General features: G+C 38.3%; 1 protein-coding gene across 2 annotated transcripts in view; it reads left to right on the forward strand.

The window, feature by feature from the left end:
• The first annotated feature begins 677 nt into the window (after window positions 1-677).
• The window catches only part of Epb41l5 (erythrocyte membrane protein band 4.1 like 5), a 113,645-nt gene continuing 96,247 nt past the window's right edge, over window positions 678-18,075 (forward strand). For both annotated transcript variants that reach the window (XM_026408863.2, XM_026408864.2), the window contains exons 1-2: window positions 678-830; window positions 7,652-7,839. In XM_026408863.2, coding sequence (XP_026264648.1) covers window positions 7,660-7,839 — 180 coding nt within the window. In that variant the 5' untranslated portion in view covers window positions 678-830; window positions 7,652-7,659. The remainder of the gene's footprint in view (window positions 831-7,651; window positions 7,840-18,075) is intronic.

Consider the following 18,075-nt stretch of genomic DNA (forward strand, 5'->3'; position numbering starts at 1 on the left):
GGCATGCCCTTTACACACCCTCAGCACTAAATCCATTCTTTCTTTTCTTTTTTGTACTGTGGATTGAACCAGGGGAGCTTAACCACTGAACCACACCCCAGTCCTTTTTAATATTTTATTTAGAGTTAATGTCTTGCTGAGATGCTTGGGGCCTAAATTGCTGAGGCTGCCTTTGAACTCACGATCCTCAGCGTCCCCAGCAGCTGGCATTACAGGCAATGCACCACCACACTGGGCCCTTTAAATTTTTTTAATTCAAGACAGGGTCTCACTAAATTGCGTAGCGCCTACCTAACTTGCTGAGGTTGGCCTCGAACTTGTGATCCTCCTTCCCGTTTCTCACAGGGCTGGGGTTACAGCGTGCGCCACCGCTCCCAGCCTCAGTTAATTTCTCGAATGAGTGATTGAATAATCTAGCAGCTAGTTTTCCAGGCACCTAGGGATGTCGCGCAGGTAGCGACAGCCGCCTTCGTGCACCCACGCTGCGAGTGCAGTCTGATACGAAGACGTCTTCGGCAGTGGCTCTCGGTCGGCGACAGCCGACTCCAGCTCTGCTCCGTCCGGCGCCGCGGGTTTGACCAGAGCCTCTCCAGGAGGATTGACTTCCGGGGCGGGGTCATGTCCAGTTTAAGAGCCGAGCGCCCCGCCCTCGAGGGCGGAGCTCGGAAGGGCTTTAAGGGGCGGGCCGGCGGGCGACCGGGGTCCTCTAGAGATTAGCACAGGGTGGGCTCACGCTGTGGGCCGCCATTTCTTGGCGTCGCCTGAGGAGCCGCCCCCTCCTCAGCTTCTCGGAGCCCCCATCGCCGTCGCGCCGTCGTCCCCTGTCTCAGGTAAGCGTGAGGCCCGGCGGCCCCGGCTGCAAAACCCCCTTCTCTCCCGGCGCGCGGACCCCTCCTCGCCCGAGGCGGCCTCGTCCCCGGGAGGTGGGTGGGGGCCGCTCCGGGACTCTGGGCTGCCCCGGCCTTCCCCGCCCGGCCGGCTCCGCGAGCAGCCCGCCGGAGGGGAGGAGCGGCGGCGGAGTTTCGGGCGATACCGCGGCGCGGCGGGGTGAATGCTTGCCCGGCGGCCGCGCTCCGGGCCGAGCCAGCCCGGGGCGGCGCTGGGCACTGCGCTTCTAGGAGCGGCGCGGGGCCGGCCAGCCGGCGAGGGGAGAGTGGCGGGCTAGGGAAACACCTCGAGTTCCCGTCAGGGTCCTGGAGCAGACGCCCGATAGGACGCGTCTGGCTGATTGTGTTGAGTAAAACTTCCGCCACTTGGAAGTTTTGCGAGGCAGGTGTCCCCGGTCCTGGGAAGGGCGAAGGCACCCTCCCCGCCCCCGCCCGGCTTTTGTCGTGTTAATGATGAGCTCCTTGGAGGGTAAAGTTAATTGTATGGGTCTCTCATTTTTAGGGTTAGACTGGTGAATTCTATTTAGAGCTGGAAGACATAGCTCTATTTGCTAGTATATTAAACTAATTTCAAATTTTTTCTTTTCTAAGAATTAGGAGAAAAGTAAACATAACTACATTTCTTATGCAACCCGCAGTTCCATTAACCCTGTTGCTGACATAACTAACCAGTGGCTGAGCTCTACGTGCCTTAGGTGGATTATTTGGAGTAAGATAGTTCACAGGATTTAAAAAAAATTATTTTTAGTTATAGATGGACATTTGTTTATTTTTATGTAGTGCCGAGGATCAGACCCAGTGCCTCACATATGCTAGACAAGCGCTCTGCCACTGAGCCACAATCCCAGCCCTCACAGGATTTAAAATTTTTTTTTTTTAAATCTCTGACTTCATTAGAAAACGATACACGCAGTTTCGCAGCTGTTGAATTACTAGTTGACGATTTTTTTTTTAAACTGGGATTACTGGGACAAAAATGCTAATGTCCTCATGGCATTTGCTGTAAATTGGCATATTGTTTTATTTTTATTTTTAAAATATTTATTTATTTATTTTTAGGTGTAGATGGATACAACCAGTGCCTTTATTTTTATTTTTGTGGTGCTGAGAATCTGAGCACTCTACCGCTGAGCCACAATCCCAGCCCTGGTATATTGTTTTATTAAGAAGCAATTACTTACCATGTTGTGGCCACCAGTCATAAATATATATACACATTTCATCTTGGATATGCTTTAAAACAACTTCTATTAATTCAGGTGGTAAACTATTATTTCAGTTTGCATTTCTAAGATTCAAAAGGAAACCCTTGTTGTTGAAAGTTAGTTGTTTTTTTTTTTTAATTCTTTGAAACTTTACCATCCAGAAATTCCACTGGATCATTAATGTGAGCCCAGTATGCGTGTTGCCATGGTGTATGTTGGATCAAAGTAGTGAGGAAGTCTGTCTAGGTCCCTATCTTTGTGTCTCAGTAGGGAATTAGTCAGTTTAAAAAAAAAAAATTAAGCAATTTTTTTTTTGTTGTTTTTTACTATTACACAAAGAAATGCCTAAGTACCAACAGGGGTGCCTAATTTAGACTCAGAAATCTGGGAGTGCTTTTCTGAGGAAAAGACATTTCCCCTGTAAATCTGAAGATAACTACTCGAAGGAGGAGCAGAAAGAGAGAGAGGTGAAATGGAAAAAGATTATTCCAGAAAGATGAAACAACTAATGAACATAATCAAGACTTCTGGGCTGGCTGACTACTAGAGCAGAGAGCAGCTAGAGTGGGCAGGCAGGTGGGAGTAGTGTATGTGGGGCACTGTCATTAGAGAGAAACAAGGTCCAGATTTGTGGTTGCTAAAAAAAATTTACTGGCTGTAGTGTTTAAAAAAAAAAAAATTGAGCAAGTGTGGGTGGGATGGGGAAAGAGTGAAACTTTTTTTTTTTTTTTTTTTTAAATGTGATACTGGGGATTGAAGCTGGTGCCAGGCACATACTAGCAAGCACTCTATCACTGAGCTACATCTCTAGCCCTTTTTTGAGATGGAGTCAGGATAAATTCCCCAGGCTGGATTCTAATTTGCAATCCTCCTGCCTCAGCCTCCCAGGGAGCTGGGATTACAGATGCATACCACCAGTGTGCCTGATTTGGAACAAACACACACACACACACACACACACACACACACACACACACACACACACATTTCAGTACTGGGGACTGAACCCTGAACTCAGGGGTTATTTACTTTGACCTATATCCCCAGCCCTTTTTTAAATTTTTAATTTTGAAACAGTCTCACTAAGTTGCCCAGGCGGGCTTTGGACTTGTGATCAACTTGCTTCAGCTTCCTGCAAAGTTGGAATTAGAGGCAAACAACACAAAAGTTATTTTAAAAAAAATGATAAAAGCTCAATGACACATTTGTGTATTCATATGAGCTCCAGATTGACCCTATCTAGAGAGAACCTTTACAGTTGCATATCCTTCCAGTCCCTGTGTATGTGCAGGTGTGCATGCATGTGTGTCCTCCCCCTAATGTAGAATAATAACGTGTAACTTTTTTTTGGTTTGATTTTTCACTTACAAATTTTTTTTTTAATATCTTTATTTTTTATGTGGTGCTGCTGAGAATCGAACCCAGTGCCTCAGGCATGCTAGGTGAGCGCACTACCACTTGAGCCACATCTCAGCCCCTTCACTTACAAATTTTTAAAAAGATTTTTCTTTATAAACCACTGAACATTTTTTTTAAAATATATATATTTAGTTGCAGTTGGACATAATACCTTTTTTTTATTTTTTATTAGTTGCACATGACGATACGATGATCTTGACATATCATACATTTGAATCAAGTGGGTATATTTTCTCATTTTATAATACCTTTATTTTATTATTTTTATGTGGTGCTGAGGATTGAACCTAGTGCCTGACGTGAATGAGGCAAGTGCTCTACCACTGAGCTATAACCCTAGCCCCTCACTTAGGAATTTTATCAATATTTAAGTCAACTGTATTTTTAAAAGAATAACTGTATTATATACTGTTATATGTACCATAACTTTACATGCTGATGGACATAATTTAAAATTTCCTAAATCACTTATACCCGGAAAAATCCTTAATCTTACAATAGATCACATAAGTTACTGTTTTATTTGGCCATCCACCAGAAATAGAATTGCTGAATGCAAAGATATGCATATTAAATTTTTTAACAGCAAGTTTAAAAACCATATTTAAAGAAGACAGTTTATGAAAGTGATTGTTTTTCTCAGCCTTTTAAACATTGACTACTTTAAGTCTTTTAATGACAAGCAATATCTTCTTTTGTTTGTTTGAAACAGGGGCTTACTACATTGCCCATTCTGGTCCTTGAACTTCTGGTTCCAACCCATCTTGCCTCCAGCTCAGCCTCCCTCATACCAGTTGGGACAATAGGCATGGGCTACTGTGCCCAGCTTTATCTTTTATTTTTTTCCCCTATGCTAGGGATCAAACCCGGTGCCTCACACATTCTAAGCAGGTTCTACCATGAAGCCACATCCCCAGCCCTATCTTACTTTCTAATATGGATTTTTGAGGGTTTGTTGAGCATGTCTTTTACAAAGTTTTCTTTTCCCCCTGGTGTTGGGGATGGAACCCATAGTTTTGAGCATGCCAGGTTAACAGTCAACCACTAGACCACAGCTGAGCCATGTAAATATCTTTTATGATTTTTTTTTTTTTTGGTACTGGGAATTGAACCCAACTGAGCTATATTCCCAGCTTTTTTTATTTTGAAGCAAAATCTTGCTAAATTGTTGAGGCTGCCCTAGAACTTGCAATCCTCCTGCGTCAGCCTCCCCAGCTGCTGGAATTACAGGTGTGCATCACCATGCCCAGTTCCCAGCCTTTTTAAATATTTTATTTTGTTTATTTATTTATTTTTTTTGTGTGGTGCTGGGGATTGAATCTAGATTCTTGTGCTTGCTAGGCAAGTACTACCACTGAGCTATATCCCCAGCCTCTCAATCCATTTTTTAGTTTTTATTTTGAGACAGTGTCTGAGTTGCCCAGGCAGGCCTCAAATTTGCGATTCTTCTGCTTTAGCCTCCTGAGTTGTTGGGATTATAGGCATGCGCCATTGCCCCTGGCCAGGAATCTTTTTATTATCTTTTAAGCCTTGTTTCTTATCTTGCCCATTTAAAAAAAATTGTGTTTTTTTATCTAAATGATTTGTAATAGTTGTTCACTAAACTGCATATTAATCCTTCAAAAAAATTTTTTTCAGATTATTTAAAAGCTCTTCACACTAGCTAGATATGGTGGTATATACCTATAAACCATAATACTAGCTATTTGGGAGGCTGGGGCAGGAGGATCACGAAGGTTTTTTTTTTTTTTTGGTTGTTAATATTTTTGATTTAGTTGTAGTTGAACACAATACCTTTTTAAATTTTTATTTTTATGTGGTGCAAAGGATCGAACCCAGTGTCTCTTGAACGTGTTAGGTACCACTGAGCTACAACCCCAGCCTGTGTTTGGTTGTTTTTGCAGTACTGGGGACTAAACTGAGAGGTGCTCTACCACTGAGCTATATTGCCAGTCCTTTTTATTTTTATTTTGAGACAGGGCCTTGTAAATTTGGGAAGGCTGGATTTGAATATGCAGTTCTGTCTCCAGACTCCCAAGATGCTGGGATTACAGGTGTGGGCCATCAGTCCTGGCAGGATCTCAAGTTTGAGGCCAGCCTGGGCAGTTTAGTCAAATTGTGAGGTAGAGTGCTTGCTTGCCTACCATGTCAAGTACTAGTACCTTTTCATTTCTTTTTCACTTTAAATCTTTAGTGCATCTGTAATTTTTTTTTGGAGGCACGTTCATATTCCTGTAAAAATAACTTACTGTTGCTGATTCTGTGTTTTATCATTCAAAATGAAGATATTAAAATTCTAAATTTATTGGGAGTTGTGGCACCTGTTAAGAAATTATAGTCCTAGCTATATAGGAGGCGAGGTGGGAATCCAGGAATTGGGAGTAACATAGGGAGACTCTGTTTAAAAAAAATTTTAAATTCTAAATCTAAAAACTTTTTTTTTTAAACAGGCTAACTCGTGTAGTGAACCAGTTTTTAAGGTGTCAGGATAATATGGAAGAAAAAATCGTTTTACACTTAGTTTCCTAGGAAACACAAAATTGCAGTACATTTCGAACATATTTTTCCTTTAAAAATTTTTATTATGGAGAAATTCAACATATATAAGAGTCACGAGAGTGTAATGACCCCCCCCCCCCACCTCGTACCTATGACCCAGTTTCAATAGCTGTTGACCAATTTGTTTCATCTCTTTCAGGACTTAATTCCCTTCTCTGTTAGTTTGACCCAAATACCAGGCAAAACATCTTTTCCTTATGTAAATATTTAAGTATGTATCTCTAAGAGATAAGGATCTTTTTAAAAATCAAACATCAGTACAAAAAGTGGCTGAAGTTCTTTGGTTAGTGTTCAAATGTGTGTTTTTATAATGTATTTCTTTGGGCATTTCCAATATAAACTATATCTCCTCAGTTGCAATTTGTGGTTATGATTAGATCAATATTTAGTGTTGATCGTGAACTTTAGTAGCTGTCATATAGTGTATTGTGATTATTTGCATTTGCTGTGCAACTTATTTTTTCTGCAATTAATAATCTTTTGTTTAGTTATATATACTTATTCTCAAATTCTTTGTTGTGAAAATTAAGCACATTATGTTAGCAAGTTGACTTTTTTTTTAAGCATATAAAGCAGGGTTTGACCTTGTTTTTATGGTGTTTCCACCCCTCTAGTTGGTATTTTCAAACATAATATAGTGTACTGTATCTTTAAAATTGCTAACATCTGTTTTTACTATTTTTGTTTAGCCTTAATGTTCTTAGTAGAGATAAGGAAACAAGTAACTAAAGTAATATGACATAAATGTTTGTTAGGTAGTAATTTGCATTCTGTAGAGCCAGGCATGGTATCATGTGCACTGCAGAGACTGAGATGAGATGGAAGGATCCCTTGACTCTAGTTTGATTGAGATCAGGCTGGGCAGCATAGTGAGACCCCTATCTTTAAAACAAAAAGAAAGAAAAAAAAATAGAATATTTAATAATATATAATGTTTGAATTATGCTTATATTTTAGCTAAAGTAGGTGATTATTTTCATAAGTGCTTAGAAAGGAAATGGAACTTCTCAGAATTGTTGAATCATCAAACTGTAACTTGGTACTGTCTAACATTTTCCAATGTTTGTGGGGATATTACTGTACATATATAATTTATTGATCCAGGGGTTTGATTAATTTTATAAATGTTTGCCTTTCCTTGCCAAATCAGCTTGTAAAATAGTTCAGTAAATTTAGAAAACTGCAAGCCATGGGGCTGTCTTATATGTGCCTTTAAAAACTTGGGTTTTTAAAAGTAAACTTACTATTTTTTTAATATTTATTTTTTAGTTGTAGTTGGACACAATACCTTTATTTATTTATTTTTATGTGGTGCTGAGGATTGAACTCAAGGCCTCGCACGTGCTAGGCGAGCGCTCTACTGCTGAGCCACAACCCCAGCCCAAAAGTAAACTAATTTTATATGGGAAAAATTATATTTAATATATACAACATGATTTTTTGATGTATGTGTAAAAAGTAGCTAGTTTTATTTTTCTTTTCAAAATAGTGTTCATAGGACTTTACTAAATATTTATTTCACTTCAAGTTGGGTGGAGTGTATTTTTTCTCCTGATGATTTTGTTCTCTCTGGTTTTGTAGTGACAAAAATGCTGAGCTTCCTCCGTAGAACTCTTGGGCGCCGGTCAATGCGTAAACATGCTGAGAAGGAACGACTCCGAGAAGCACAGAGAGCTGCCACACACATCCCTGCAGCTGGAGATTCTAAGTCCATCATCACATGTCGGGTGTCCCTCCTGGATGGCACTGATGTTAGCGTGGACTTGCCGGTATGTGGGTTTTGCCGAGCTTGCAAATTCTATACGAGATTACTGTCTCTCTTTCTTTGAGCTTTCTATTGATGATAACTTTTGGGGGAATTAGACAGTCTGGGTTAGTATGCATCAGGCACTTTAATGTTTGGGTACATGGATCAGGTAATCTTAGACCAAAAATACTTGGAATAATACTTCCTCTGGAGTACTAACCTGAAACATTTAAGTGATAGGGCGGTTATTGGTATGGATTAACCTGTGCCTGTTCATGTGTGCTCTTGATGATAACTGTAGATAGTATAATCTAATGAATTTCTTACAATCCTTGTTAAGCATTTATTAAAGCAATGAATGTCTTTGGGAACCATAGTCAAATTTACATGTGTACTGTATGACTTTCAGTTCTTTATACTTTCCAAATACTTTTTTTGGCAGGGGCAGGTTGCACACTGGAAATTTAACCCAAAGGTGATTTACCACTGAGCTACATCCCCAGTTCTTTAAAAAATTTTTTTTTGTATGTGTCTGGGGGCGCGGATAGGGTCCCACTAAGTTACTTAGGGCCTTGCTAAGTTGCTAAGGCTAACCTTGAACTTGCCATCCTCCTGTCTCAGTCTCTTGAGCTGCTGGGATTACAGGAGTGCAGTAGTGCACTTGGTGAAACCTCTTGCTTTCCTTAAAACAAAATGGACACTTCTCTACAGTCTTGTGTGCCTGTAGAAATTTTAATGAAATGAAGTGAGAAAAAGAACTTTCTTCATACCACTAAGATCTAACTGCCTCTTTGTTCCCAAAGTACCTTGCATTATAGATTTTTTAAAAAAGAACCAATCTTTATTTCAGAAAAGGATATTATAATTGTATTTGTGTCTTAGGTGGTTCCCCCACCCATCTCCAAAAGCATCATCATTAATTCACAGGCTTTAAAAGGCCGGCGGGAAGCATTGGAGTTTCTTTTTGAAGTACTTACTAATACCAGATCTCTTTCAAGTGTCTTTGTTCTTCATTCAAAAATTTTATGTATGTTGTGTGATTTGACATAGATTCATGGGTGGTCCTTTGATGTCTTTCCTCCGTCCACACTTTTTTAGTACCCACTCATATACCTGAATTTCAATTTCGAAAGTCTCTTTAGGCAAGGCTATATATGTAGCCTAGATGTTGCTACATTAGTTAAGTGGGCTCTGAAAGCCCTTAAACTTGGTGAGTTTAAGGAATTGGATAGTTTGTTCTAAAGACTTTTCAGATTAATTAAATAATTTGAAATGTACTGGGGATGTGCCTTACACATCTTTTTTTGTTTTTGTTTTTTGGGTGCTAGGGATTAAACTCATGGCCTCATGCTTGCTAGGCAAGCACTCTGCCACTGAGCTACAATGCCAGCCATACCTTATACATTTAAAAATATTGGAATATGATAAAATTAATGAAAGACTCAGGATTTCTTAAAGTTTTTTGGAGTTGTCATTATGTGTACTTGCTATTTTTATATATTAGTCTGTACATTTTTGATGCTGTAAAACTTAAAGGAAAGTTTTCTTTCTATAAGGGCTTCTCAAGGATTGAGAGACATTCCAACATGAGATAGTTTAAGAGTTCTCATGTTAACTTCTTATCCCATTTGATAAGAATCTTGAGTTTTGTGTACCAATCCATAAAAATATCATTAGATATGTGAAAAGCTTGAGATTACTGGTTCCTGGAAAAGGTTTCCTATTACCTAATGTTTGAAGTATGAACTTGCAGGACTGTTGATGGATAGGTTGGTACTAGGAGAATTTGTAAAGCTTTTTTTCAAAAGAGAAACAGCACTAGACTTTAAAGTAGTGGAATAAATGTCTAGTGACTGGTCTAGAATAGTTTCCTAAGGTGTGGTATACTCAGTACGGTGTATGTGATGCTTGATCAAGTCCAGAAATACTAGCTGGCTTGTCACCAGGCAGTTGCAATGAAACAGCCAGAATTTTAGATTTGAGTCCATATGGAATAAAAACAATAGCCTTTTTTTTTTTTTTTTTAGTTTTAGTTGGACACAAAACTTTTATTTTATTTATTTTTATGTGATGCTAAGGATCTTACCCAGTGCCTCACACATGCTAGGTGAGTGCTCTACCACTGAACCACAACCCCAGCCAGAACAATAGCCTTTTTAGTCTTGCTGGTGAAATCTTAGAGTTAGTAACGTAACTCTAGAGATACTTGCTTGAGTATAAAATGGACATTTTCTTGCAAATAAAACCATCTTACTAAAGGAAAAGGTAGGTCAGAGGATTATTAATTTCTTAAAAAATAAATGTAAGTTTTTGTTTTTTCTCATTTAGCTTTTCAACTAGTCTGGGTGATTCTGGGAGATTTAGAATTGATTTTGGAAATTGAATGAAGCACATATTCATTTCCTATTAGGATTAGGGTCACTAGTGATTATAGCTAGCCAGCATGGAATTAAGATGATTGCCCAGGTAATATATAAGGGATTATCTGTTGAGTATTTATTTTTGCAATGCTAGGGATCAAACCCAGAGACTCACATATGCTAGGCAGACACACTACCACTGAGCTACATCCCCAGCAAGTGCTCTACCACTGGGCTACTCTCAAACTCTGATTACATAGAAAAATTTAATTGGTGGACTTTGAATTAATGTATACTAGTGGTATTGATCATTTGGTTGGGAGTGAGAGTACTGGGGATTAAACTCAGGGATGCTTTGCCACTGAGCTTCTTCCCAAGCCCTTAATTTTTTATTTTGAGACAGGATCTTGCTTATTTGCTTAGGGCTTTACCAAGTTGCTGAGGCTGGCCTCAAATTTGAAATCCTCCTGTATCAGCCTCTTGAGTCATTGGGGTTACAGGTAGTAGTGATTATTTTCTTATTCCTGCTCTCCTTCCTTTTGAAAACTGAGAAAACTACTTTCTCCCTTTTCTCTGCTCTTCCTTTTTCAACTAAATATAGTAAGAATACCTTTCAGTGATTCAGAGACATCAGAGAGAAATTTTTAACTCTTTGATTTTTAAATTCTCTTTTAAAATGCTGCAGTAGGGCTGGAGATGTGGCTCAGCGGTAGCGCGCTCGCCTGGCATGCGTGCGGCCCGGGTTCGATCCTCAGCACCACATACCAACAAAGATGTTGTGTCCGCCGAGAACTGAAAAATAAATATTAAAAAAAAAAAAATTCTCTCTCTCCTCTCTCACTCTCTCTTTAAAAAAAATAAATAAATAAAATAAAATGCTGCAGTAAATTCTTCGAATTCCTTTGAGAGTTTAGATTTCTATCAAGTAAACAATATGTCGTACAAAAATTCGCATCTTCTAAGTGTTAAATCAATATGTGTTATTTCAATAACTGTTATATCAATAATAAAATATTTGGCTAATCAATAGATAATAATTTTCATATACATACTTTACTGATAGCAATGTCAAAGCTTTTAAATTATACAGGCCATGTATAGTTACACTTTTAAATATAGTAGTCCCCCTCACCTGTGGCTTCACTTTCTGTGATTTTATTTTATATTTGTATTAGAGATTGAACCCAGAGCCTCATGAATGCTAGACAGACACTCTGTCACTGAGCTACATCCCCAGCCCTTTCTATGATTTTAGTCACTTGTGGTCATCATGGTCAAAAAATATTGTGAAATATTCCAGAGATAATTTATAACTCTTAAAGTACATTGATATAATTTTCTTGTTTTATTATTTTTATTACTCTCTCCTGTGCCTAATTTATAAATTAAATTTTACACTGGGTATGTATACATAGAAAAAAATCTTTTTATGTGGTTTGGTACTGTCTGTGGTTTCAGACATACACTGAGGGTCTTGGAATATATGCCTTGAGGATAAGGGGATTATTATAAATGAAAACCATCTCATATTCTTGAATTCGAAGACTTAAAGTAATTAGGATGACAGTACACTTCAAACTGTTTGCAGATTCAGTGTAGTCCTCGCCAGAATCCCAGCTGATATATTGTGGAAATCGACAAGCTGACTCTAAAAGTCATATGAAATTGCAGGGGACCCTGAATGTCCAAAACAGTATTAAAAGTAGAATACTCACTTTTTAAGTACTTCCCAATTTTAAGACTTACAACAAAGCAAAAATAATCAAGATGATGTGCTTTTGGCATAAGGATAGACTGGTCAATGGAACAGAATGGTAAATTGATCCATCTGTGGTCAGTTGATTTCCCCCTCCCCACACACCCCCCTACTAGGGTGCCAAGAGCATTCAATGGGGAAAGAATAATTGTTTTAACAAATGATTCTAGGCCCACTGGTTATCCATATGAGAAAAAATAAAGTTGAGCCGTTACTTCATACCATGTACAGATCAAAGAGCTGCACATCAGGCATGATGGCACATGGTGCCACTTAACTATATCCCCCAAGCCCTTTTTATTTTTTATTGAGAAAGTTTCTTGCCAAAATTCCTTTAATTTGGAATCTTCCTGCCTCAGCTTCCTGAGTTACTCGGATTATAGGTGTGTGCCACCAGGCCCAACCTAGGTGATGGCAATATTCTCAAATTGACTTCGGTGAAGTTATTCATATCTGTGGATATTCTAAAAATTCATTATATACTTTAATGGAAAATGGTATGTGAATTATATTTTAATAAAACTATTTACAAAAAAGCAAATTTTATGTATTTCTGTTTAACTCCACTTAAACTTTTTAGTTTTTTTTTTTTGAGAGAATTTTTTAATATTTATTTTTTAGTTTTTGGTGGACACAACATCTTTATTTTATTTTTATGTGCTGCTGAGGATTGAACCCAGTGCCCTGCGCATGCCAGGCGAGCGCGCTACTGCTTGAGTCACATCCCCAGCCCCAAGCTTTTAATTTCTTAAGAAACATAAAAATGGTATAGGTTTAATTTAAAGGTGGTATGCTTGATTTGTTACAGGATAAAAAGCAGTGATGATGGGGTTTCAAACTTACACTGGCAGTGAGATTGCAGAGGAAGAAATTCCCAGTACAAGCATAGGAATAAAGATTAGAAATGAGTAAAACATAGTTTTAACTCTGCTGGATGGGGTAATATAAATTGTGTGGAAGATTATGAGAGTAAATGAGCCATCATGAAGAGGGTGTTAATAGAATGGAAATCAAGAAGGTTTCAGAGAGTACTTTTAGAAGCTGTTTTAGAAGGTTTAAGGAATTATTAGAAACAGTTATGTTTTGTGGACTTCTTATAGTCCTTTGCACATAGTAGATGCTTTAAAATATTGATTAGTTGTTTAAGGAAGTGCATGGAGAGAAAATGAGGAATTACCAAGAGGGAAATAGCACAGCAGCTAGAGAATGGCTGGGTAGGGAAGATCTGAGTTTGTTTTAATGATGTTCTTTAGGCATTGGTTTTATATTCACAGGTAGAGATGGGAGGGAGCGACATTCAAGAAGGAATATGTTCTGCTGAGAAAGAAAGCTGATCAAAGATGTTCTTAATCTGTATAAAAGAATATACAAAGAGGACTGGGTCTGAAAGAGGTGGTGACCTGAAATAGTTTGTTAGGAGGAAAACAGAAGAATGTAAATAGCAAGTTCTGGTGTTGAGGCAGCTGAAAAATGGACTTATAGTCAATAAGAGCTGAGTGAGTCTGTGTTTTCACTTTTCCCAATTTTAATGCTACAACATGAAAGAGTATATAGAAATAAACAGAATATTGGCCCTGGAATCAAGAATCTCACATCTGTAATCTACAGACTGGCCATTTAAGATCTTTTTACCATTGCTTAAACTGATGAGCCACTTTACAACTCTGAGCCTTTACATAGGTTTTATACTAACCAGAATTACAGGTACAAAGAAATATGGAGGAGGGAAGATCCAGTCTGTCACATTACTGGAAGGCAACACAGGTGTTGTCTTTCTTTATTTTTCACTAATCTGAACCCAGGGCCAAGCACACACTTTATCATTGTGTTACAACCCAAGCCCCAGTGTTTCAATTTTTTTTTTTTTTTTAAGAATTTTCAAGGGCTGGGGTTGTGGCTCAGTGGTAGAGTATTTGCCTTGCACACGTGAGACCCTGGGTTCCATCCTCAGCACCACATAAAAAAATAAATAAATAAAAATAAAGATATTGTGTCCACCAACAACTAAAAAAATTAAGAAAAAAAGAATTTTCAAAAAAGAAATCATTTTCAAATTGATTGTTCTCCTTCCCAACTTCTTAAAAAATAAAGGAAAATCATTAACCTAAAAAAAAGAATTTTCAAAATATTTTTTATAGTTGTAGATGGACACATATCTTTATTTATTTATTTTTTTAAATGTGCTGAGGATCGAACCCAGTGCCTCTTATGTGTGTGGCAAGCATTCCACTACTGAGCCATACCAGTGTTTTGATTCTTGAGACACAAGAGTCAAGAGTTTATTAGGAGTATAAAGAACCTTCTAAGCAGAAAGAAATGCATTTTGCGAAGGCTCAGAGGCATGACTTATTAGGAAGTTAAAATATAAAAATGCTGGAGTGAGGGGTTGGGGTTATAGCTCAGTGGTACAGTGCTTGCCTTGCACATATGAGGCACTGGGTTTGATCCTTAGCACCACATAAAAATAAATAAATAAATATATTGTGTCCATCTTAAAAAAAGAAAAATGCTGAAGTGACCAAGACAAAGTTGTAAGCAAGAACAGTTAATTTTGCACTTTAATTTGTAGATATTAGTCAGGCTTGGTGGCATGCCTGTAATCCCCTCAACCCAGGAGACTGAGGCAGGAGTCAAGTCAGGGCCAGCTTCAGCAATTTAAACCCTGTCTGAGGATTAAAAAAAAAAAAAAAAATCTGGGGGCTGGGATAGTGTGAGGCACTGGGTTTGATTTTTAGACCTTTATTTTATTTATTTATACATAGTGCCATCAACAACTAAAAAAAAAAATCTGTAGATTGTGAGGAATAATTAATGTTGACTTAGGATTTAAAAGCCCCTGAGTCTAATGTATTCTGGAAATCCCAATAAAAGTGCTTTTCTCCTTTAAAAAAAAAAAAGTCAAATTAGGCAAAAATAAGAAACAAAAGACATCTAGATAAGAAGAAGCAAGATATGTTCAAGATGATATCGAACATATAAAAATAGTAATGATTTTGCAAAACAATCTATTGGAGCTAATAAATTGATACAGCAACATCTCAAGGTAAATTAGAAAAAAAAATTAGTTGCATAGTTGTGCATGAGCAGTGAACAATCTGAAATTAACAATTCCATTTACAATAGCATCAGGGAGAATGAAATACTTGGAATACATTTATCCAAGGAGGCAAAAGATTTGCACACTGAAGACTATAAACATTACTGAGAGAAATGAAACAATACCTAAATAAAAGATAGTCCATGTTAAAGGATAAAAAGATAATTGTTAAGATGGTATTACTCAGATTAAAAGCAATTCCTGTTGAAATCCTAATGATGGTTTTTGCAGAAATAGAAAAACCTTTTCTGAGTTCATATGGAATCTCAGGGGACCCAGATAGCCAAAACAATCTTGAAAAAGAAGGAAATTGGGGGGGCTCAAACTTCTTGATTTTAAAATTTAATATAAAACTATAACAATCAAAAGTAGTGTGGTACTAGCATAAAGATAGACATGAGCCCGGGGGAATAGGTAGGGCTTCTCTTTAGAGAAGCAAAAGGCAAAAGGGAGGGAAAAGTTCTTTGAAAAGGATTAGGGAGGAGGAGGAACCTTAAAAGGGGCAAAGAGAGGGAGAGGCAAAAGTAACCTCAAAGAACAACTTCCTGATGAAATACAACTACTGAACAGGCTAAAGCAGAAAATCAAGTTAGGGTACCAGCTTGGGCAATTTAATGTGACCGTATATTAAAATAAAATTTAAAAATGAGGTATGTATCTAAGTGATAGAGAGCTTGCCTGGTGTGGGTTCAGTCTGGTATGGGTGGGAAGACTTCCCAAAGGAGCTGCCCTGTCATATTTGCATACAGTGGAAAAATTTTGAGCTTTAAAAAGAATGAAATTTTGATACATGCCATCACATGAGTGATACCTTAAAAACATGAATTAAGTAAGCTAGAAACATAAGGCCAAGAATTATTTGGTCTACTTATATGAGCTATACAGAATAAGCAAGTTCATGGACAATAGAAAATAAGTTACTAGGATCTGGGGGGTGGGAGAGAGAATGGGGGAGTGCTTGTTTAATGGGCATAGTTTGATTGGAATGGTGACAGGTTCTGGGAAAGGATAGTGTTACATGTGAACATCTTTCTGAACTTTAAATTATGTATATAAAGTGGATAAGACAGAATCATCAGGATTACTGTATAAATGTATGCTTAAAAAAGAGAAGTGCTAAGGCTGGGGCTGTAGCGCAGTGGCAGAGGCACACTTGAGGCCCTATATTCGATCCTCAGCACCACTAAAAATAAAATAAAGATATTGTGTCCATCTACAACTTAAAAAAAAAAAAAGTGCCAACACTTAGGGAGGAAACTTGGAATCGGAAAAATAGGAAAAATGTTTAAGGAAATAATAGATATTTATTTCCTAGAATTTAAGATGAAACATCTTCTTGGATTTTAAAAATCCATATATAATACCATAGAATGCCTTGGTATATGTATAGTTCTGGCATATGCAAGGCCCTGGGTTTGATCCCTAGCATCTCAATAGTCAACAAATAAATAGAATACCTCAGAATTACTGTATATGGTACAGTAAAATTTAAGACTATCATATAAGCTGGGCATAGTGGCTCAGGCCTGTACTCCCAGCAGCATGGGAGGTGAGGCAGAAGGATTGCAAGTAATTGTCAGCAATTTAGTGAGTCCCTAAGCAACTCATTGAGACCCTGTCTGTAAATAAAATACAAAAAGAGCTGGGGATGCGGCTTAATAGTTAAGTGCCCCTGGGTTCAATCCCTGGTATCACCAAAAAAAAAAGACTATCAGATATAAAGTCTAAAAGTGAACAAGGTAACATTACAAAGGAGCAAATTCAAATTAACATATTCAACAGTATTGACTTCAAAAAGACTATTAATAGAGTAATATTTTTTAAGTATTAAAAAGAGTATTGAAAGTAATTTCAAACCTTGAATTTTATTTCTAGTCATCATTCAAGGGTGAGGGATGAGTAAAAAATTCTCAAATGTAGAAGGCCTTAGAAAATCAGCCAAAGACCTGCTTGAAAAACATTCATGGAGAATTCAAATGAACAGAAGCAAATCTAGCAATGCTATAAGACATGTTATATACACATGTAAGATATATAAATTGAGGTGACCAAATACCCAAGTAAAGATGTTTTTTAAAAATCAGTTTAGGAGCTCATGTTGGTGTACACCTGTAATTGCAGAGGTAATTGCAGAGCAATGCTATAAGACATGTTATATACACATGTAAGATATATAAATTGAGGTGACCAAATACCCAAGTAAAGATGTTTTTTAAAAATCAGTTTAGGAGCTCATGTTGGTGTACACCTGTAATTGCAGAGGCAGTAGGATTCCAAGTTTGAGGCCAGCCTGGCAACTCAGCAAGACCCTGTCTCCCTTTCACCCCCTGGGGATTGTATCCAGCGGCACTTTACTGTCACAGTCTGGCTGGGCACAATTCAGGAGCCACTTATCAAGCAGAAAAGAACTTTAGTTTTAGAACACACGCCAGACCACAGGAGCTCTTCAGGAATTCTCTCAGAGCCCAACTGCCACCACCTGCTTCCCACAAGCCTCTAAACCTGCCCCACTCCTCCAGGTCTTGAGGCCGATTGGCTGGGTTGTGTGGGCGGAGCCAAAAAAAGTCCCCCAATGAGCAGCTCCGTGGTCTGAAAGGGCGGGGAAACAGCCCAATGAGCATCGCTGCAGAGGAGCCAATCAGTTGGCAGCTAGAAGTTTGCTGGCTGTGAGCCAATCAGCTGTCAGCTGGAAGTTTGCTGGGGCCTCTTAGGCTGTGGCTCTCAGACCTTTACCACTAAGCTACATTTGTAGCTTTGCTAAGTTCCTGAGACTGGCTTCAGACTTGGAAGTCAGCCTTTCTTGTCATTGGGATTATAGGCATGTGCACCATGCCTAGCTTGTGAGACCCTGTCTCAAAATAAAATGGTCTGGCTCAGTGGTAGAGCCTATTTAGGGTCCTGGGTTTGATCCCTAGCACTACACTAAAAAAGGGGAACAGAACAAGTAGAAATAATAAACTTAATTAAAAAGCAGAGTGTAATACTCTGGTTTCAAAAACATAAGTAAATGAATGTAAGGTAGACCAGTAGAGAATGGGAAGAGAG

This window comes from Urocitellus parryii, chromosome 1, assembly GCF_045843805.1.
Source record: "Urocitellus parryii isolate mUroPar1 chromosome 1, mUroPar1.hap1, whole genome shotgun sequence".
In the NCBI taxonomy this organism is placed as follows: domain Eukaryota; kingdom Metazoa; phylum Chordata; class Mammalia; order Rodentia; family Sciuridae; genus Urocitellus; species Urocitellus parryii.